The 22,559-nt window shown below is 35.4% G+C and overlaps 1 protein-coding gene across 9 annotated transcripts in view; it reads left to right on the top strand.

Moving 5' to 3' along the window:
• Window positions 1–22,559, top strand: part of CHD9 (chromodomain helicase DNA binding protein 9) — a 103,696-nt gene that overhangs the window by 50,407 nt on the left and 30,730 nt on the right. For all 9 annotated transcript variants that reach the window (XM_026068751.1, XM_026068750.1, XM_026068749.1 and 6 more), the window contains 12 exons: window positions 4,314–4,425; window positions 8,422–8,568; window positions 10,029–10,097; window positions 10,186–10,241; window positions 11,707–11,824; window positions 12,454–12,540; window positions 13,952–14,089; window positions 16,256–16,377; window positions 18,186–18,429; window positions 19,596–19,772; window positions 20,775–20,918; window positions 21,614–21,869. In XM_026068751.1, coding sequence (XP_025924536.1) covers window positions 4,314–4,425; window positions 8,422–8,568; window positions 10,029–10,097; window positions 10,186–10,241; window positions 11,707–11,824; window positions 12,454–12,540; window positions 13,952–14,089; window positions 16,256–16,377; window positions 18,186–18,429; window positions 19,596–19,772; window positions 20,775–20,918; window positions 21,614–21,869 — 1,670 coding nt within the window. The remainder of the gene's footprint in view (window positions 1–4,313; window positions 4,426–8,421; window positions 8,569–10,028; window positions 10,098–10,185; window positions 10,242–11,706; window positions 11,825–12,453; window positions 12,541–13,951; window positions 14,090–16,255; window positions 16,378–18,185; window positions 18,430–19,595; window positions 19,773–20,774; window positions 20,919–21,613; window positions 21,870–22,559) is intronic.

Genomic DNA, 22,559 nt, shown 5'->3' with positions numbered 1-22,559 from the left:
TATTTCCAGATGTTATGTAATAAGATGTTTTAGGTTTTAAAAAGCAAGAAAAAGTGAAATTGGTGTGGAGCATAGTGAAATTATTTATACTGTGCCTACAGTGTGCTGTTTCTCTTCTAGAGAAACAGAATAGCTTCTGTTCTGAACAGTTTGTTTCAGTGTGGAAAAAGAGATTTTAGCCAAGGATCTCTATGATTTCATGCAGAAATTTATAAACTGGTAAGGAAGAGAACTTGCTTTTTCAGTGAAAATTGATTGAATTGATCCAGTTTACCAGCTTCTGAAAATCGTTTTCACATAGCAGATTTTTTAGAAGTTTCTGGCCAAAATGTGAGCAGATTGCATTTTTACTAATAGAAACTGATGGTTTTAGCACCAGACTGTTTTTCAGCAACTTCTGATACGAGGGAGCGCTGTGGTTCTGGGCCCTGGCTCAGAGCGGAGTGAAGCAGTGCGTCTGCTCCCTTCCGTGGCAGCGGCTCTGTATCCGTACCCACGTCGAGGAGGAGGCTTGCGGATCTGCAGCCTGTAGGGAAGAGGAGTGCTGGGGGGGGATTGCAAGAACCAAGTAAGACGGAGCAGCCTGTGGAGGAATGGAGTAATTCCCTGCTAAGACTGCAGGGACAGGATAAGAGGCGATGGTACTACTAAAGAAAAGGAGAGGAAAAGTGTGCGAGGAAAGATGGAGTTAGAGCCGTCTGTAGTCACAAAATACACTCTCTGTAGCCTGTGTGCTGTAACTGAAGGTCCTTACATTGCTCTGCTATTCAAAGGATACCACTACAGCCCATAGGAGAACTGTCAGGGCCTTTCTTACTACTGTTTTATTTGAATCCAGAAGCAATCCGAGTCTAAGGTGATGCAAGAAATGAAGATGAAGCTAAGGCTGCAGGGATACAAATGCTTAACATAGCAACATGCATTTAGGAAGCACTTTAATCTACTGGTACACAGAGGATGGTCAAAATTTGGAGCTGGTTGCCCAGAGAGCTATCAGCCTTGGACATATCTAGAATTTGACTGGACAAGGTCCTACATAACATAAAACAGCTTTGAAGTTGACTTTGAGTAGGTGTTGAACCAGATGTGCCTCAGAGATCCCTTCCAACTTGACTTATACCAATATTAAATAAATATTAAAATATATTTATTTATCCTTTTTCTTTGTTGTTACTAAAGCAGTCTTGTTTTCCATTTAAAAAAAAAACAGAATATATCTGAAAATCACAATTATCTCTTTGACATACATACATCTGGTTTTGTTGCCTTATTTTCCCCAACTGAAAGAGAAGACTCATGATCTTATTTATTGGGGGAAAATATTAATTTAAAATTATGAGTTCATTGGATTGAATATGCTCTTTGTCCAGTTATTTCAGTGAAGAGGTCGACAGGGGACAGTTACAGATCAGCACAACTTGTTGCACTTGCTTAACATGTGGGCAAAGTTCAGATGAGCACGTGAAATATATGTAAAATCCAACAGAGCACTTCATTTTGCCAAGGAAGACACTGATCTTGTCAATTATCATGAACTCATACAATATTTCTTAATTCTTCATTCACTAGGTAGAATTTGTAGTTTAGGTTTTGAATTCCAATACATCCCTTTTAATAAAGATGTAATTTTTGTAGGGTTCTTGGTGATAGCTCTTGTTCAATCAGACATGGAATTGTTTTTTTCCCATTCCTTTCCCTCAAGATCTGGGCAAAGAGAAGTGATTCCTATTTTTTTCAGGTTTCCCTCTCCATACAGTCTACTTTTCCACGTGCAACAATTTTTCTTTTTCCTTTTCTTTTTGTTAGATGCTTCCCTCGCCACTCACTTGATAATAGTTTGGATGCTTTGTGCATTCTTTACCCTCATATATGTATTCATTACATCTCTGGCTTGCCTGATGTTTTTGCATCCCAGGTTTAGTTTTTGTCTGAAACTAAAGCAAGCCCTTTTGCATACGTGTCTGCTGATAGTGTTCAGCGCCACACCAAAGTCCAGCAGAGCCAGGCTCTCTTCCACTGTGCCCTACCAGAATCCTTCAGTTCAGTTTTCAGAGCTTTCTGTTCACTGCTCCACTGTCCCCCCCATTAGACACTCGTGCGTTAATGCTTTTGTGTAACCCTCTTCCCACGGGGGCTTATAGGAGCGTCCAGGAGTGTCTCTGCTAGGCAAGARCAGAGATTGATCTAGCTTAGTATCCCATCTCCAGCAACGGCCACAAGTAGATGCACTGGGAGGAGTGCAAAAACAGGGCAAACGTGGTACTTCTGAATGATTTCCCAACCGCCAAACACTCACTTCAGGAGCTTCCCGAGATAGGTACGGTTTTATGAATTTACTGGTCTTCAGTAGCTTCCTGCCCGTAGATTTGTCGGGTGTCCCTTTGAATCTGTGTTAAATTCAAGCGTCCGCAAGTCCCTTTCACAAGAGGTTCAGAAGCTGCATCACAGTGTGCCCTGTCTGCGTTAGACTGGGGAAAACGTAGCTAATTGCTTATATTAGCTGACGCGTGCTAATGACACACCTTTACGTTCTCCGAAGCGAAGCAGGGGGAAAAAGTGGTGTAAATGGACTGTCCAAGTCTGTTATCAGGAAGAAGCATGTTTTACAAATACCTGAAATCAAACAGTATTAAAAAAAAAAAAAATCCTCATCAGAGATGGAAAGAAACCACCCTGGAAGACAATAGGGAAACCACTGTGTTCGTTTCTGAAATTTTATTTACTGTGACTATGAAAAATGTTTTATAATTAATAATTAAACTGCGAACACCTAACGCAAAGCAGGGGCTTGAGCTCTAGAATTCACTTTTGAACAAGCAGTAGTTCTTAAATGCAGAATTGTGATGCTTACTGCAGCTTAACTTCAATTTGCCAGCACCGCACCATTCATTCTAGGAAACCAAAAGGTGGAAGTAATCTTTTTTTTTTTTTTTTTTTTTTAACCTTTCTACAGAACAAACTTTGGCTAAATATAGAAAACATGTAGAAATGTTAATTGCTTTTTAAAATGACTATCATCTTTTTAGCCATGTTGTTTAAACAACCTATAGTGTTTTGGTAATTTAAGAGTTTTGTTTTCTGTGTGGACTGTTAGTCTGGATGTASTAAATACGTGATAGTTCTCTTATTTGGGCATTTTCCAAAGAGAAACAAATGAGATAAAAATGTTTCAGCTACCTTCTCAGTGTTTTTTCAGGTGGCCAATATATTTGAGCTGCTTTGACATAAAAAATAACATGTATTGCCTTCATAAAGGCTACTGTCTTGGGTTTAATTTGCTCTGTAAAATGGCAGCAGATACTTGTATGTCAGTACAGTTAACTTCATTTTTTGGTTACACAGATCTGATGATTAGATACTGTGTAAAATGTATGTTTTAGGCCAGGTCTTTATCTGTGTTTCTGTTGGGTAGTTTGTAATCATTCTGTGATTATTCCAGTGAAAACATATTTGAAGAGTAATATTTATTACATTTCAAAAATGAAAAAAAAATATTTTGACATTTATTTTGACATTTTAGTATAGCTGACATTAATGTTTTCATATGTGTTAAAAACAAATTAAGCGATATGATTTACAGCATAACCTTTAAATTTGAACTAAGAAATAATTGGTACTTTTTCATTTTAATTTATCTAATTTATTCAGCGCAAGATTGGTTCTTAGAGCATTCTAGGAGATTCTAAGAGTTCTTAGAGATAAAATGACTGTGTATTGAATATAGCTTCTCTATTTATTTGTTACATTTTAAAAACAGGTATTCTTGCAATTCCCTCAGTTTAACTGTAGCATGCAAGATTTGTAAGTTCAAATAAGTCATGTCAGACACAGTTTTGAACAATATCAGATTGTTGTCCGTAGCTGAATTTTTAATGAGAAAAAATAAGATCTGTTTTACAAAGATAACTATGCAGATAAAAATTAGCATGAGTATTATCTGCAAATGATGATAGTAAGATGTAATACAGATAATTTATGTCTGTCACTGATTAGTTTAAATGTTGGATTTTATATCTCCCTTATTTATTTAAAGATTTGAAACAGCTGCGATACAAAGAAGTTTGAAATAGTCAGATACCTGCTTACCTGCAGAGAATTTCAGTAGCGGTAGCAAAAAATACCAACTACTGTAAAGTTGTAGCTTTCTCTTTTGTGAAATATTTTTCATTTTTTGGCTGGTGGCACTTCCTGATTTTTATAGTAAAAAGAATAAGGAAATCACTAGTAGGTGTGTTATTTTTAATCTTGAAATTAAGTAAACTTTAATATACAGTGTTCGCTTAGGATGTTTTCTTTGTTTGTTTTTTTAACAGAAAGCTAATCATCACTCTGGGTAAAAAGCAGAAAAGAAGAAACGAATCTTCAGATGAATTGTCTGATGCTAAGCAGACTCCACGGCGGTCATTGAAAGATGAAGACTCACAGGTAAGTAGCCAGAATTTTCCTCTTTTAAATTTGCATATGTTGTTATTCCTACAGATCTTTTTTGCCCCCTCTCCAAAATGTTATATTCCTTTTGACACAGTGACAGTTAGTTATTCTGTTTGGTTTTGCAGCTCCCGATTTTAAGAATAAATGGTAATAAAGTAATTCAAGTATGCTGTCTACCTGTAACAAGAGAAGTTAGTGTGACACTGGGAACTGACCTGTGTTCAGGTGTTGTTAGTATTTATTTGTTCATTGAGTTTCAACAATTTAGGGGACTGGGAGGGTCGGGAGTTTGGGGTGTTTTTTTTTTTTGCTTTGTTTTGTTTTTCAAATATCAAGCAGAACACTTTTGAAATTATCTGATAATATTCTGAATTAGGTTAACAACACTGAAATTATTTCTGCAAATTGTAGGATTACTTAATACTTAATGTTACGAAGTGGCACGTTGCTGAACTTTGGACCTTTAAATTGCGTATTTTAATGTTCTTTTACAAATCACTCAACTGTACAAGATTATTTTGAGGCTTATGGATATATGCACTATTGAAAACCTTGTTACCTATTACACTACAAACAAGAAGGTAGACTCCTTGCTGAGAAGAATTTTGATGCAATTTCTGCATCATGAGGCAGTAGCAGTTAGTTTTGCAAGCCCAGTCTCCCCTAAATTCCTTATATTATCCCCTAGACTCCTTATATTATCAACTGCTTTTTCCTGTTGAAAATCAGAAGATCCTACAGCTTAGAGTCCCGCTTTTGTAGCATCTGGGCGATAGCATATATATTGTACATGATCCAGTAAACTGCAGTTTAATCTGGATGCTGAAGCACTGTAGGTTATCTCTGGAAGACAGACAGTTTTGCTCCTGAGAGAGAAACAAATAATTACTTATTGGAAGTGTCAAGATTTTCAAAGGGAACAGGCTATAACAAGTAAAATAAATGTTGGTTCCAGTAAATGACAAAGTTTTTAGTCACCAATAATATTAACCTGTTCACAAATTGTTTGCATCTCTTGTATTTTGTCATTGTTAATTGAAATAAAAAGAAACTATTCACATAATCAAAATATGGAATCGGGGCTCAGGCAGCTATGGTTGATTTTCCCCAGTAGTGTGTTTTTGTTTCTATTAAATAATTTCATTTTTCACTCAAATTAATAACAACATAGCTAATTATTTGCAAACATTATACATGGCAAAATATGAACTGTTTGTAAGAGATTATATCCTGTTTACGTGTATAAAAGTAACAGAATTATAACTTTCCTGCTCTAGAGCAAACTCATTAAAAGTAAGATTTCTTCCAGAAAACGTACAGATTTTTTATCCTCTGGCAATTTTATCTGTAGAGATGAAATCAATATTCAAAATAAAGTGTTGTAGAATAAAAATTAATTGTATAATTTGATGACAACGTCAGAAAATAATTATGAAGTACAGAGTTGACCTTTAGTATTTTGGAGATAATAAAGCTGGAACTAAAAGATCAGAAACCATTTCTGAATGAATTTTAGTTAATTTAGGCAATAGTGTGTCTTAGGTAAAAGTTACCAGTAAGGGAACATGGAATGAATTATTTCTCAGGGAATTTGTCTTGATGTGGAAAATCTACTTAGTACTATTTGAAGAACCTGAAAGCAGATTTGGTGGTTCTGAAGTATGCAGCTTATCTATAGTTTTCAGTAACAGCAGACCATAAACATAATGGCCAGCAGATTGAGTGCAAAAGTCTTAACTAAGATCTTTTCATTTTTGTTGGGTTTTTTTTGTTTTGTTTTTTCACTAGTCCTATTCCAAGGGTCATCTTCAGCTCTGGTGTGGATAGGCAGAGAGGGAGGAACGTCAGATCACGTGGTGGTCCTGGCCTGATGAAGGGAACAGAGGGTGGAGATGATGGGGGACATGGGCTAGATAAAAACTGCACTGCAGAATGGTACACAGCATTGCACGTTAGCTTTGGGAGAAGCAGAACAGGAAGGATGTCAGTTGCTTTAGTTAACTCATTTTCTCTGTTTATTTTTCAAACACTTTCATCATTTTTTTTCTTCTATTGCAAGTAGCTTTCTGTTTCTACGCTCTGGGCGGGGGCAATTTTAGGTCTTTTTTCATAATTCATTTGATATGCCTAGTTTCTCAGTAAGTGTCTTCGTAAAACACATTGATCTATTTGTTGGAAAAATGTGTGGTGGTACTAAATTTCATGCTTTAGAGCAGTTGTTTATGCCTGTACTTCTCAGTTCAGGGAAACACACAGATTTTTTTTTTCAAACAAATCAGGTAATATATTAATATCTTAGAAAACATATGTCTGTTGAAGTTTTCTTAATTGCTTAATATATTAAGTAGTAGTGAGAAGGATTGAAAATGCTTCTCAGTGGCTCAAGAGGTTTGGTAAACTTCAACAAATACGTAATGAGCCAAAACCTGAACCTGGTTCTTACTCCTCCTTTTCTCACTTCGTGCATCACTGTACTTTGGTCCTGTTAGCTGCCGTTCTGTTTGGAAACTTCTACTTCCTTCAGCAAACTTCTGTTGATTTAACTATAATGTGATATTTTGGTATTTGTGTAAACTTAAAGTTTCTTTTTGCATTAAGAAAAAACACTTTTTATCAAGGTATAGTTAATCTGGCAACATTATTGTAGAAAACTGATTGAATAAGTATTTTCATTTTTACACTGTCCCAGCTTCTCTAGAAGAATGGTAATACTCATTCCTTGATTTTTGCTCTATTGTGTGTACTGTGCTATTTCTCTGTCATACTAAAACACTTCCAGTGTATTTGCTAATTTTACCAGATGCCAGCCAGACCAAAGGTTGAATTTAACGGCCAGGTAGAAAGTTCCTGGGCTAAAATTTTATTGTTACTGTAAAATCTGCTGTAGAAGCCAGCGGCCCTATCTGTGTCTGATCTCAGAGTATTTTTTGTTCTATTCACAGTTTGTTCTTCTCAGACTGATTAATATAGTATATTGCAACCAACAGTGGCTGAATAAATAAACACTTTGCTGTGTAGCTCAGTATAATAAGTTTCATTAATACAGGACATTTTCTTTTGATGATTTTATTTTTGTGATGATCAGCTCTCTTAAGGAGGTTGCACTATTTTCAAATGTTAGTTGGTTTTAGGTTAGCTGACTAATTTGACTCTGTTGTTTATCTGGTGGATGGGTTTAGAAATCAGTTTTAAAATGGTTAAATATGTGATGTCTAACATCCTGGTGCTGAATGGTGAGAGGATGTGTGAAAACAGTGTAAGCATTTGAAGCAGTGAGATGAGAAGAAATTTTTGTATTAGAGAGGCAGAATATTATTTCTCCAAACTGGAGCTGCTTGTTCTCAGACTCTTGCAGAAACAACAGTGGAAGATCCAGAGAGATAAAAGCAAAGCAAGCAAAATGCTGCTTTTAAACAAGCTTGAGGCAGAGGACAATATGTTGAACAGGAAATGTTAAAAAAGCAACAAAATTATTAGCAATCAGATCACCTTTATCATGATCTAATAATCTCTCTTTTTCTGAAAATCTTCATAATTTTTTATGTGTTGTTTAATAGAGACACTTCAGCATATTTTATATCTTTTGCTCATAGATTATTGAATTAAACAATAAGACGCTGTCCTTCTACTATTTTCTGCTACCTTATGAAATTATTTTGAAATACAGATGCTTTCTTACAAGAGACCTGTTATTTTTCAGCTTTATTCCTCTACCCTGAAATATTACTCCATGTTTGCTTTTGAACTCTAAAAACAAGAGTATCAAATGTTTATATGTAAAACATAAGAAAAATTAGTGGGTTTATAGGTTGAAACATTGTATTTGACTGCTTCCATCCCTCTGCGGTTCACATGCTTCATGCTGTCCATCAAATGTTAGCCTTTGATTTTAGATCTAGCTAAAGTATTGCTTAAAAAAACCCCCAAACCTGCAGTTCATATTAGAGGAGGTTTTTGGTAAAAATTCCRTTTGTATTCTACTGTATGCAGAAGAGAAGATCAAATCGTCAAGTTAAAAGGAAAAAGTATGCTGAAGAAGGAGAAGGAAAGCAATCGGAAGAGGAGGCTAAAGTTTCTGTGAAAATCAAAAAGAGTTCTGCTCCTTTACCTGCTGAACAGCCTTTACAATTATTTGTTGTAAGTAAAATCTGGCTTGTTCTGTAGTGGCGACTTTCCAGTTGTCTCAATGGGTTTAGTGAATAAAGCTCACAATTTGGAAGGAAAACCTTATTAATACTAATCTATAGCTTATTTAATGTGATATCTTGCTGAAGATCTTAAGAACTGGAAGTAATGACTAATTACCGTTTTTTTTTCTTTTTTGGTTAAAAACGTTCATCAATTTAACTGAAGTTACAATTAAGGATAAGGATATCTTCAAGAATGTGTCATGCTGTGTAGGCATACAAAAGGCCATGTGTTAATATGTATTTACTGTGACTTCTAGAAGCATAAAAGCGAGAGAGCCTCTGCTTACTGAGATTGAAAAAGAATACTCCTGCCTTTTTTCCCCCTCAGGTTTGCACTTCACTGTTTAACCTGTGCCAGCTCTGGTACTTAAATTTTTTGTTGAGCCATTCTAGGTAAATACAGTGGCAGGAAAAAAAGAGCAAAAAAGTGCTCGTGAGACAATTGAAGGAGTGCCAGAGCTGCGAGGGAGGGAGGAGGACAGCCCGGTTGGGAACAAGTCAGGCAGGAGGGAAGGCGACTTTTTACTGTAAGCAACCTTTAAAGATTGGCTCACTAGCTCTGGAACCACAGTGCCAGTCCTGGCAGAGCTCAGTAATTCAGTAGCTGTTTCACACCTAAGCCCTGCTGGAATTCACAAGCAGGGCCCTGGTCTGCCTGATTCCCCAGCGTGTTTCTGGGCTCAGAGGAGATCTATTAAATCGCATTTGACACATGCTCCGTTGTTTTTCTTTTATTAATTTTTTAACCTGTCTGCCAGAGTCCTTATCCTTCCATCTCTGTATAAAGAAATTCTGGATGTCAGCTGCATCAGATCAACTGTTTAGGGCATACACAGTGAGTCTGTTTTTGGAAAGCGTCAAAATCACTGCTGCTTGCACTATAAATGTGTTTGGCAGGTGAGCATTGGGGCTGATGCTTTTTGGAAGTGCCAGACGTGCTGTATTTTTATATGTTTTTCTCTCTGGGTATAAATCTGGAAAATCCTCCTGTTAAGCTGATCATATGAAAGTGCCTAGCTTCTTTTAAAAAAAAAAAAAAAAAAAAAAAAACCTGTTCATCCAGAGACAAATACTTTGCTTTAGTATGGGATTGTATTTTTTAGACTAAGTAGTATTAATCAAATATCAGTTGAATGAAATAGACAATAATAGTTGTCTGCTTCTTGTTTTCTTTCTTTTTTTATTAAATAAAACTGATGCACCTATATAAAAGAYGGAATAGATATAATGTATTTTATTTTTTTTACTCTCAGTCTGATAAAGAGAATGTTATTGGTAGAAGTCAAGCTTGCCTTTATTGATGATCTTTTAACAAGCCACTCGTGCATGAAGATTTTGAGCTTGATCAGTTTGCAGGGGGTATTCACTGCTATTAATAAAGATGTCTTTGTTTTCCTTCATTTATAGGAGAATCCAAGTGAAGAAGATGCAGCAATTGTAGACAAAATCTTATCCTCTAGGATAATAAAGAAAGAAGTAAGTGAATGTCATAGGATAAAATTGCTTATTTGAAAATGTGTTCTGTGTCCATCATTTTACATATCCCCTGAACTTCCTCTCTTAGGTGTCTGCTGGAATGACAGTGGAAATGGAAGAGTTTTTTGTAAAATACAAGAACTAGTAAGTATTGAAGAGTTGTTTCATTGAAGAAGYTGATCACTTAAATGACAAGTGCCATAATCAAGTTTTGTATTATTTGAAGATTACTTATGACCAGATTTTGTCATCTTTGATTTTTTTCTTTACAAATTTAATTTTGAATTTATTAAGAATCTGCATCATATTGTTAACAGTTTACAAATGATCAACATGCTGAAGCGGACACTGACAAATAAACTGACAGTTGTTGCTGCACAATTCTTAGAGAATGTATATTTGTTAAATTCAACAAAGGATCTATGCCTGAGGTTAAGTTCTATTCCGTGAATTTAAATCTAAGATATTTCATGAACATAGATTAGATTTAGTGTCATACATCTAGGAGAGGTTGATGTGGGAGTCGATCTTACTGYTTTAAAAAGAAAAGCAACTTTTTTCCATATTTTCTTATTTTCCATTTCATAACCATCCTCTTGTTATTACTCGGCTCTTGAGGTTGCAAAGGCAAGCACATTTAATTTTATATATGTGAGTAATTTTCATGATTTTTTTTTATATATATGAGTAATTTCATTAGTTTTTTGCTGAATGAATGTCATTATTTTGGAGACTCTGGGCCCACATTTTTCCGGAGCATAAAAGAAAAATATATTTTTTTTAGTTCTTGTTTTCCAAAAGGATCGAGTCTTCTTCTGAGAGTCAGTTATATCCTGCAGTAGCTCTTCTCTGTTTCTAGAGAAGAGTCCTRTATCTTTTGAGAATTAAGAACTGATGAAAATAGACTACTGTCAAACCAGCCTGAACTTCAGAAAGGCTCACCTGGGGTACAGTGAGGTGGTACAACTACCACCGAAAGGCATGCTCATGCTTCCTTCTGCCTCTGGCTTTGCTCCTACGTGCCTCCCTTCAACCCGCAGTCAGCTGTGTGATCCTTCCTGATGTGGGCTGTCGTGCTCACMAAGCTCCTCGCTGGTCATTTGAGTTGGCTCAGCTGTATGGTTGAGTAGGACCCATGAAGAGATGAGTTCACGTGTAGTACAGGAAAAGATCCAGTCCATTAAGTACTTTGCATCGCTGAAAGATGTCTTTAAGTGATTTTTTTTTTTTTTCTGAATATATGGGTTTCTAATTTTTTCTGATGCAAGTAAGGTAGCAGAATTAAAATTTGGTTAATATAAGTTCACTTTAAATGCACTTGCTTTTCTTCTCGGGTCATTTGAAAATAATTTGTGAATCCTTAGAGTTCTATAGATCCTAGACCAAAAAAACCTGCCTTAACTAGATGTTGCAGATTATTTGGAGGAGTAAATAGACCTAATAATATAGTCATTTTAACATTTACAGTATATTTTGTCTTAAATGATAAAATGTTCTCTTACTGAGTGAAATTCAGTTTTATAAACTATACTGTTATAACTGTATGCTAAAAATACATACTAAGCTTTTGCTTTCACTAATATATTAACCTTAATCTCTGTAATTTTAGCTCCTATCTCCACTGTGAATGGGCCACAGAACAACAGCTTTTAAAGGATAAAAGAATCCAGCAGAAAATAAAGCGGTTCAAACTAAGGCAGGCCCAAAGAGCTCACTTTTTTGCAGATGTGAGTATGAAATATGCAATTAAAATAAGCCTTTTTCCCTGTTGAAAATGTGATTAATACCTCGTTTTTAAGTTGAACAGCTGAATGTTGAGAAGTAAAATTTAGACATCAGGACTGGGTTTTGGGTTGTGGCAGGTGGGGGTGTTTGGTTGTTTTTTAAACTCTTGAAGACAGAAATCTAATTTTAAGAGCAAGTCTTCTGCAGTCACTGAATTGACCTCACTTGCACAGTTTAAAATATAGGATGCTTTGGTAACTACCTACTAGTGATCATGGAAAGACTTGGGAAAGCCTTTTTCTCTCCCAAGACAGGGAAAAGATAAGGGAAAAGATTATCTTAGTATGGGTGGTTTCTRTGCTGTACAAACTTCTAGACACAGCTGAATTATTGCACTTCATCCCTCAGTGACTCTGCATTTTCTGCTCTAATGTCAGATCCCTCTTCGATGCCAGTTATCTCTATAAATTTCATGGTGTGTGCAAAAGCCTCAATAGCTTCCAACTGACAAATTCATTTATAGCTAATCAGATTTTTGTGTACAGCAAAAAATGGGTATACTAAGTCTTAGTGTATACCGACTTTTTTTGGTTCTCTGTTCGGAACTGATTTTATTAATTTTGCATTGCAGATGGAAGAAGAACCTTTTAATCCTGATTATGTTGAAGTAGACCGGGTATTAGAAGTCTCTCTATGTGAAGACAAGGACACTGGTGAGGTAAATATATCTTAAAGCAAGTCAAGAAGATACAGCTCTCTGTAGGGTTAGGTAGTTGTATTTTTAGTGGATTTCAAAGTAAAATCTTAATGATTTTTGAATTTCAAAGATTATTTTTAATGAGACACTTTAATCTTGTGATTTCCTATACTTATAATATATTTTGAAATAGAAATTAGTGTGCAGTGGCTTCCATTTCTATTAATATTAATATGTAAGAGTAGCCAAAGATTTGGTGTAATAATTGCCACATGAGTTCAGACAAAAGACTGATACCATGTGCTGTCCTGTTTTTCTGATGGTGACAAGTGGTCACTTGCTGAAGAAAGCACAAGAAGGCAGAGTATAAATGCTGTCTCCAGTGATGGTTCCCTCCTCCTCTCTAACTGTCCCCAGGCTTTTGGCAATCAGTGCTTCAGGGCCATTTTGCTAGCTACCAATGGACCTTTCCCTCTGTTTATCAAAACTTTTTTTTAACTTGATGCTTCTCTTCTGGAAGACTATTACAGAACAAAAGCATGAGATGAGAAAATTTTAAAAACTATATATAAAACATGATCAAGCAAAGTGGCATAATTCAGAAAGAGTCTGAGAAGCAAATAAAAAAGACTGGTGGGTTTGTTGATTAAGGCTGCTGGAATATCTGTGATAACTTATTCTGTTCTCTTATGTAGTGAAATTAGCAAACTCTTACCCAGTGATTTCTGCATTAATCTTCAAAAAGAAGGGATGAGAATTAGAATTACTTCTCAGTGTGTGCAGCAGATTTGTCATTATTTCACTTCTAGAAAAAAGGGTCATTGACACAAGCCTTCTCCCTACTTCTTCATGAAGTATCACTTTTTAATTTAGCTTCTAAATCTTTATTTGCTAAATTGAGTTAAAATCATCCATCTTAGCTCCATCTTTTTAGACTTTTTTCTAGATTTTCATATATGTCTCACAGCAGACCTGTAAAGCTTTTTATTGTGCGAGATCTCTGTTTTAGGATCTTATGTAGCTGGATTTTGAGAATGGAGGAAACATTGTAGGTAGCAGCTCTGTGGTTAGATTTTTCTGTTTCCACAGACATTGTGACTGTAGTAATTTAACTTTCCTAAGACCAAGATTTAATTAGGGGTAAGTGGAATCAAAACATGCTCTAGAAATTTCTCTTTGGCTTCAGTGGTCTACAACARGTAGCAGAATATGAGAAAGCAAGGGTAAGTAGATAGAAAACACTGCACTCATTCCACCAAGGAATCTAGGAACTGATAACCTACACAGATTAGCACAGATTACCTTTAAAAAATATTGAAAATGTGGTTTTGTTTCCAGTGGTCTTATGTAAATTAACTACTCAAATAGAAGTCATATTAACAGTCTGTATACTAAATTAAAAGCTGATAACATTCAGAATTTTTTCCTGCAGCCTGTTATTTACTATTTAGTAAAATGGTGTTCATTGCCATATGAAGACAGTACGTGGGAGCTGAAAGAAGATGTAGATCAAGCAAAAATAGAAGAATTTGAACAGTTGCAAGCTTCCAGGCCTGACTCGAGAAGATTGGTAAAATTATACCTAATTTACTTGTCTGTCTTGGCAAATTGGATGTGCTTTTACCAACTTTAAAMTTTTGTATTAAAACATAAGGTTTATTGACAGTCTGTGTAAAGCATCTGTGAACTTTGTTACCTAGAGGAAAAAAGAATTCAAGTAGGCATAGATAAATATTTTCATCTGATTTGTTACTTACTTTGCTAATTAAAAAGTGTGGGTTTTTTTCTTTAGGGAAAAGTATGAAGTATTATGACTTTCTGAGCTGTTAAGTGAGTGTTGAGCAACACATTCTAATTGTCTATCACAAAATATAAACATCATTATGATGAGTGGAAAACAGAATAAAATATAAACATCCTTTCTTCTATAGAGAACAGAGTTGTCTTGTGTTTCAACACTGAAGGAAATTGGCAGAGATCTGTCAAACAGATTCCATAATTACTTCCTGCTTTTATTTTTCTTCTTTTCATAAATGTCTAGCTAAAAGGAAGAAATGTGTATAATGAGGAAATTTGTTTTATCATTAAATTATGAATCTTTGGTCTCATAGAGTAGGAGAAAAAAAAAATAGTTCTTCTATTTAAAGTTATCTTATTGTCACGGAGTAAGGCATATGTCCTGCGTGGTGTAGTACAACACTTGTTCTAATTTATTTACCTTACATAACTGAATATGCACAGTATTTTAATTTATAGGCTTTGGATTTTATTTTAATGCTTTCTCATCCATGGATAATTACAGAAGTCATGATTAGCCTCTTTAGATTATGAACACTTCATTTTTCTAGTATTTATTTAAAATGCTGCCATTTCAGCATGTGAAGAGGTTTATACATCTGTGTTGCACTATTTGGCTTTGAAAGAAAAAGATGATTAAAGTAAAACTGTAAGACTGACAGTCATCTCAGCATCAGCAACAGGGTTTCCCCCCCCTCCCTTTCCCCAGGCTCCAGAAAGTACAAGGAAGTATTTGCTGCCTGCAGCTYGGAGAGCTGGAGGTGGCTGTTAGTGGTGTGGGAGAGTGGCCAGATGGTTGCTTGTGGGTGAGGGAAAGAAGCTGCAGCTGTTGGGGAAGGACAGTTACCRCAGCAGGCAGGGGTAGCGTCGGAGGATGCTGACGGTGGCAATAAAGAGATACAGAGCTCAGATCTAGAATTCAGAGCTACCAGATTGGGCCACCTGAGTTTGGGGTAAACATGAGCTTTTTTAAACACTGAGTAATGTTATGAGTACAGCTGATCAAAAAAGCTTTTACTAAAAATATTTTGCTTGAATTTGTCAGTTTATTCAGGTAGGAATGCAGAAGCTACCTGAAGACACAGTCTTCCACTGGAGTCCTACCTAGCACCAATCAAAAAATTCATGGTTTCTCTGCTGTGTTGCTTACTCAGCTTACTGCCACCCTGTTGAGTCTCCAAGCTGGGCAACCAGTATATATACAATCTCTCAGCTTTCCTTTAGCTCGTGAGAAAGATTGTATCTTGATACTGTTACAGTCCTCTTGTGTCATTCATGCCCTTCCTATCATGATCCTGTGTTTGCTGACACTGTCCTTCATCTGATCCCTCCTTGGTGAAATCAGGGAACTAAACCACCCACAAGTTTACTTTTAGCTGGTGTTAGCTTCCTGAATTGGCTAACCATGAGGTCAGATGAACATCAGTCACCAGCACTGGTGCTGAGAGAACGGGCCAGACCACAGTAACTTAGYGTAGCTTGGCTCAGACCATTTCAGGACAGCCTTAGGATCCAGAGTTACTCAAACTTCTGGGATCCTGATAGTCCCCAGTGCTCGGCTGGCTGTGGTTGTAGGGCAGGCGTTGCTAGAGCTTCCAAAGTGAAACATTAAAGATTCTCAGCAAGTTCTCTGAAGACTCATTACTGCATAAAGGAGCTGGTGTTTCAGATTGCCAGTGTCAAGCTATTTGCACTTTTAGTTCTAGAAATCAGTTATTTTATATTATCATTTTAAAATAATTTTTAAAGTATTCATTTCTATAGACAATAAAATTCAGATTTCTACACATTAGTAGGTAATGTTAACAAGGACCCCTTCCCGTCTTTAAGATTGAATAGTTATACCCAAAGTTGTTACACTCAGGAACTAATAGGTAAAAATGTTTTGAAAAAAGGAAGTGTGTGCCAACTTGCAAATATATTCATTTTTCCCTTAAAGGACCGACCACCTCCAAACTCTTGGAAGAAGATAGAACAGTCCAGGGAATATAAAAATGGCAATCAGCTCAGGGAATATCAACTGGAAGGACTTAACTGGCTCCTATTCAACTGGTACAATAGGTATATGCATGGAATATTTTTAATATAAATTTTAAGAATATGAAGTGAAGAAATGTGTTACAGTGGATGAATACTGTTTTAAACAAACTTATCCTAACCTCTCTGCATTTAGCTAAAAAGGTATAACTGAAAAAAAAACTTGAAGTTTCTCTTCATTTGGGTGTACAACTGTATTTTACCAGCAAGACTAACAAAAAACAAGTCCTCAAAGAATAAAACTAACCTACCTGAAAACAATTTAATGACTGAGAGGAAATTAAAACAAAAAAYGGCTTACACACAAAATACAAGCTTTTAGGAACAAAAGGGTTTTTTTCCCCCCTTAAGAAAATACAGGAATTCTTGGAACAACTGAAAAATAATTGTTGTGTGTTAGTTTCTATCATAATAGTCAATGAAAAATTTTTAAAGATGTTTAAAATGATACTTTCACTGCTGCATTGCATCTTTCAGAATGATTTATAGAATTAATATATATTTCAAATAAAGTTACTTGTTTTCACAAATAAGACTAGTAGGTAATTGTATTTCCTATATTATAAGCTAAATTAACTTTTGATCATTAATGCAGTGATATATTAACTAGAATATAATCACTGTTTGAAGGGTATCATGTCATTTTTCAAGACTCTTTCCCCCCCCCCAAAGCATGAATTTCCTCTGTATCTAATTTAAGTATCTATTCATGAGTCTTCCTGCTTGTTTTATTTCCAAAGTATCAGTTGCCTTCTCTTTAGAGGTTATGTCAGTGAGCATACTGTTTAGGCATATAGTTTCATGATCTGGAGGAAAAAAAATCTGTCATTTTGAGTCAGGGCCACAAATATGATTCAGGGACTAGAGCATCTCCTACAAGGAGGGGCTGAGAGAGCTGGGACTCTTCAGCCTGGAGAAGAGAAGGCTCTGGAGGGACCTTATCAGTGCATAGAAATAGCTGATGGGAGGGTGACGAGGATGGAGGCAGGCTCTTCCCAGTGGTGCCCAGTGACAGGACGAGAGGCAATGGGCACAAACGGAAACACAGGAAATTCCGTCTCAAAATAAGAAAATGCTTCTTCACTGTGGGGGTGGTCAAACGCTGGCTCAAGTTGCCCAGAGAGGTTGTGGAGCCTCCATCCTTGGAAATATTCAAAAGCCGACTGGACATGGTCCTGGGCAACTTGTTCCAGATGATCTCCAGATGCCCCTTCCAACCCCGACTGTTCTGTGATTCAGCTCACTGCATAGCTGCGTGAGCACCTAAGTGAACATATGTGGTTGAGGGTGAGCACCTAGTGGTGGTTTGTGTAATAATTTGGTTATATATCTCTCTCCGTTTTGGAAATAGAGTGGGTGAAATTTGGCAGTGGTGCTATGATGCACTCTGTTTGTATGAGTGTAGGTGGGACACTTTGCATCTCTTATACTGTGACTTTTATGGAATCTTCATTAGTTTCTAGCAGGTTTGTCAAGGTGAGTGTACATATAGGAAATCTCTTTGATTAATTAATTTCCTTTAATTAGGGCAGATATAATCCCAAAAGAATAACTTYAGAGTGTTTTGTTTAGGAGAAACCTATGGAACTTTCCTTTCTCAGGTTTTGAAAGTGCTAAATATGATTAGAAACCAGTGTTTTTATGTACCAAATACTTTTTTTTCACCATAAACGGGCAATACTTATGAGCATCTTCTGCAGTGCCGCAGTTTTGACTATTGTTTTAAACTGGTATCTTTGAGCTTTGTTTTTATAAATTTTCCATTTGAGTAACAGCTCTAATGACTGTACTTTCTTTGACCCTAATAACAAATGAATATATCTTACTTTCAGACGAAATTGCATTTTAGCGGATGAAATGGGTCTTGGCAAAACCATTCAGTCAATTACATTCCTCTATGAAATCCTCCTGTCTGGTATAAGAGGGCCTTTTCTGATCATAGCTCCGCTTTCCACTATAACAAACTGGGAAAGAGAATTTCGCACATGGACTGACCTTAATGTTGTAGTGTATCATGGAAGTATGATCAGCAGACAGATGATTCAGCAGTATGAAATGTACTTCAGGGACTCCCAGGTATTGTAATGTCACTTGTATCCATTAACTTACCCCAAACCTGTTTCAGATGGTGGTAATGAAAAGTACGCTTTACGTTATCTGCATATGTGTCTTAGTGAAAGTCATTTTCCATACCATCATGTGTTTTTAGAGTTTTTACATGTCGATCTTCAACATGTGCTTACTGAGGACGTTTTGTGAAACTGGTTGCAGCAAGATGTATGTCATTACAGTATGCTGAGCAGTTTTGCAATTGAGTAGCATTGACACTGACATTCATGTGGAGGTTAAAGTGTTAAAGTGTATGCAGATAGTTGCATTTGGGCCCTGAATATGAAGAACAGTAAGAAAGAAAACGTAGCCCATTAAGCTCTATGCTGCCTTTAGGTAGCTATTAATTTCCCTTCCCTGGAGTGACTAACCTTGCTTGTGTTACAGTTTGCTTTTCTGTCTTAATTACTTTACATTAATTGAAATGAAAAAACTTGAAATCTGTCGTTTTAGCAGGGGGGTTTTCTTTGTTTTCTGGATAAAGCAAGTAATTTTTTTAAATTGTCATGCTATTTTACAAAATAGATAAGGCTGTTTTTCTTTAAAGACAAAACAGCTTTCTGTTTTGAACAGTCTTAAACACTAAAATGATGTCTTGTTTCTCTAGTGAGTTATTGTATACTGTCTTATTGAAGACCTGACATATTCTTTTTGTCAGACCAATTGAGTAAAGCCAGTTAGATAAGATAAAAGGTGTTCATCTGATTCTCACTGGCTCAAGTGATTTTTTTTTTTTACTTGCAATATGAGTGCTAAATGTATTAGTCATATATTTTGATTGATTGACTGTAGTTTTCTTCTGTCAATCATTCTTTCAGATTTTCGTGGGATTAAAAATGTAGTACTACCTACGAACTCCTGTTGCAGCAGTTTTATTAGATGGCTATATCTGTAATTAAGAAGCGGTTAGAATTTTACTGTTGGTTAGACAGTATTGGATTTTTGGTGATGGACAATTATTCATTAGTATTAATTACAGAATTATATAGACCTGCTAAATGTGTATGGGAAGATAAAACAATTTGTAACATAAAATCTCATGTCTGGTTTTGGATAAAACTTCAGCAATGAAATCTTTAAATTGAGTAGCTTCAAGGTAGTATGACAAGGTGTGTGTGTTTGTAAATCTCTAGGGCCGCATCGTTCGAGGTACATACAGATTCCAAGCCATTATCACTACTTTTGAAATGATTCTTGGTGGCTGTCCAGAACTCAATGCAATTGAGTGGCGGTGTGTTATTATTGATGAAGCACACAGACTGAAGAACAAAAATTGCAAACTCTTGGAAGGACTAAAGCTAATGAACCTTGTGAGTGACTATATTTCACTTATGTGGTTTTACTATATCTTTTTTTCTATAAAAATATTTAGGTACAGTACTATAATAAATTACAAGCTTGTTTACCAAAAGACTGACTGGAGATAACCATTCTTGATACTCTCCTCAAATATATATATATTTTTAAGACCTGATGCTGGTATGTTTTTGAGGAACTAAAATGGGGTGCATACTAACTGTAAGCAGAATCTTTTTCTGCTAATGCTCTCTTATAGTCCATTTTGATTATGATTTTGATCACTTTTTAGTAATAAAATAGTTTCCGTGTAAGCATTTGCACAATAATAACTTTAAAAGAAGCTAGAAAATGTATTAAACAAGTTATTTGTTAAAAGCAAGTTGTTATAACACTACTAAGCAAGTAGTGGAATTTAAGATAGGATGATTGTCTAATCCCATACTTCAGGTATTACATGATATAGTGGCAAGATTTTAAAAGAGAATGCTACAATGGATCTTGGGGTTTTTTGGGGGGGGGTTGGTTTTTTTGTTTGTTTGTTTTTTGGTTTTTTTTGTGTGTGTGCGTGGGTGTATCTGCTATAAGGTGTACCATGGCTACTTTTGGTTTTTTTCTCCCACCTGACTTTTACTTTAGTATACTAGTTGGTGCGCATTCTCAGAAGAAGATACATAAGTTGTCTGATTTGATTTGTTATATACTTGGTGTATTTTTTCCACACTATTGAGATAGGGGATTGTATATGTGTGGAAAGTTGTTCAGTCATTTCTTTACTACTTGGCTGTAACTAGGTGAACTGGCTCACAGATGCCAGAAAAGAAAAATCTAAAGAAAAGCTAGTAGAAAATACTTACTGTTGGTCTTTTATAAATCAGTTTGTGTGTATTACCGATGTACTTACTGATACTCAGAATTGGTACTTTCAGGTTATGACACTCAGAATTAATAAAAATGTTTTAATAAATGCTTGTGTATAAGCTCATGCAAGTTCAACCCCCCCCCCTTTTTTATAGGAGCATAAAGTGCTGCTAACAGGTACACCACTGCAGAACACAGTAGAAGAATTATTTAGCCTCCTTCATTTTCTTGAACCGTTGCGTTTTCCTGCTGAATCTACATTCATGCAAGAATTTGGAGACCTTAAAACAGAGGAACAGGTACTACATGTGATAAAAGTTTCTTTTGTGTTCCAGTATTTAGAAGTGATTTACCTGAGGAATAATTTTTGTTTTGAATAACTTAGGTAACTAAACTCTAGTGCCCTTTTTTCCCCTTGATCTATCACTTATGAGTTCTTTTGTCATCTATTTAATTTCTCTAATCCATGCAGATGGTAGAAAACAGTTAAAAATGTAATAACATTTTCAGATTACTAAACAAGTCAAGGCATCATCTTTGGGATGTTCTGAAGAAAAAACACAATGTTCAAGTATTTCTCAAATCTCTTTTTTTTTATTAGAAATATATTTAGAGCTTGATTTTACTTGGAAAAGTACTCTGATAAATTTAAAGAGATATAAGTTACAGAATCTCAGTTCACGCTGAAGAATTATTTTTACTTTTTTGGATCAGTTTTGTGAATATGTCAAGTAAGAGAATAACAGTAATTGAAATCTTCTGGTTTTGTAACCAGGGTCTTTGCTAACAAATGTCAAAAAGATATTCCTTTTTGCGTTATTGGAGTGCATCAAAAATCTCTTTGATAATTAGAGGTTAAAAACAAAATTATATCTTTTCTGGAAAATATTTCATACAAATGTAGAATTAACAGTGATGTGGATTTTAAAACTTTTGAATTACGCTATGCTGTTACTTCTATGTGTATTCCAACTAATTGTTGTGGTTCATTCAGGTTCAGAAACTACAAGCCATCCTGAAACCCATGATGCTCAGACGATTAAAGGAAGATGTAGAAAAAAAGTTGGCTCCTAAAGAGGAAACTATAATTGAAGTAGAACTAACTAATATTCAAAAGAAATATTATCGAGCAATTTTGGAGAAGAATTTTGCTTTCTTATCCAAAGGAGCAGGGCAAGCAAATGTACCCAATCTAGTTAACACTATGATGGAACTCAGAAAGTGTTGTAATCACCCTTATCTCATCAAAGGTAAATGCATGATAAATTAAGACCTCTTTAAAGTACTTTTGTACTTCTTTTTAAAGTATGCAAGAACTTCTATTTGAAATATGTTGCACTGTGATCAGACTTTCCGAGTATTGAATTAGGCAGAAACGTTTTTTGACGGATGTAAAGCAAACTTGTGAGGCAGTTGCATATTATATAAGGCTTGAAGTGTGAACTTCTTATTTCATGTAATTTCACAGAACATTTAGAAAAGAAAAAATTTCCATGAGATAATTGCTCTTTGGAAAAGTTGCATCTCTTTAAAAGCAGTATGAAAAAATCTTCTAGAACTAACTTCTAAAATTAATGCATCTTGCAGACAATAATATGATCTATGTCAGTGTTCATTGCTTTTTCATTTATATATAACTTACTTGGATATTTTTTTCCTACTTGCAAGAAAATAAACTCCTAAATCACTTAAAATTTTGCTATCATTTCAATCATAGCAGGACTTAAGGTTTTGAAAATACTGCTTCTTGAAAATACTGCTTCTTGAAAATACTGCTTCTTGAAAATACTGCTTCTTGAAAATACTGCTTCTTGAAAATACTGCTTCTTGCTGTTAAGACTTACACAGTGATAAAAGGGCTTGCAGTATTTTTCTTTGTTTTTTAAACAACACTTTTAAAATAAGTTACATTCTTGGTTTTGTAATTTTGGGAGATTTAA

Source organism: Apteryx rowi, unplaced genomic scaffold, assembly GCF_003343035.1.
Source record: "Apteryx rowi isolate R43461 unplaced genomic scaffold, aptRow1 scaffold_28, whole genome shotgun sequence".
Taxonomy (NCBI): domain Eukaryota; kingdom Metazoa; phylum Chordata; class Aves; order Apterygiformes; family Apterygidae; genus Apteryx; species Apteryx rowi.
The sequence above is the reverse complement of the archived record's forward strand: the minus strand, read 5'-3'. Positions and strand labels throughout refer to the sequence as shown.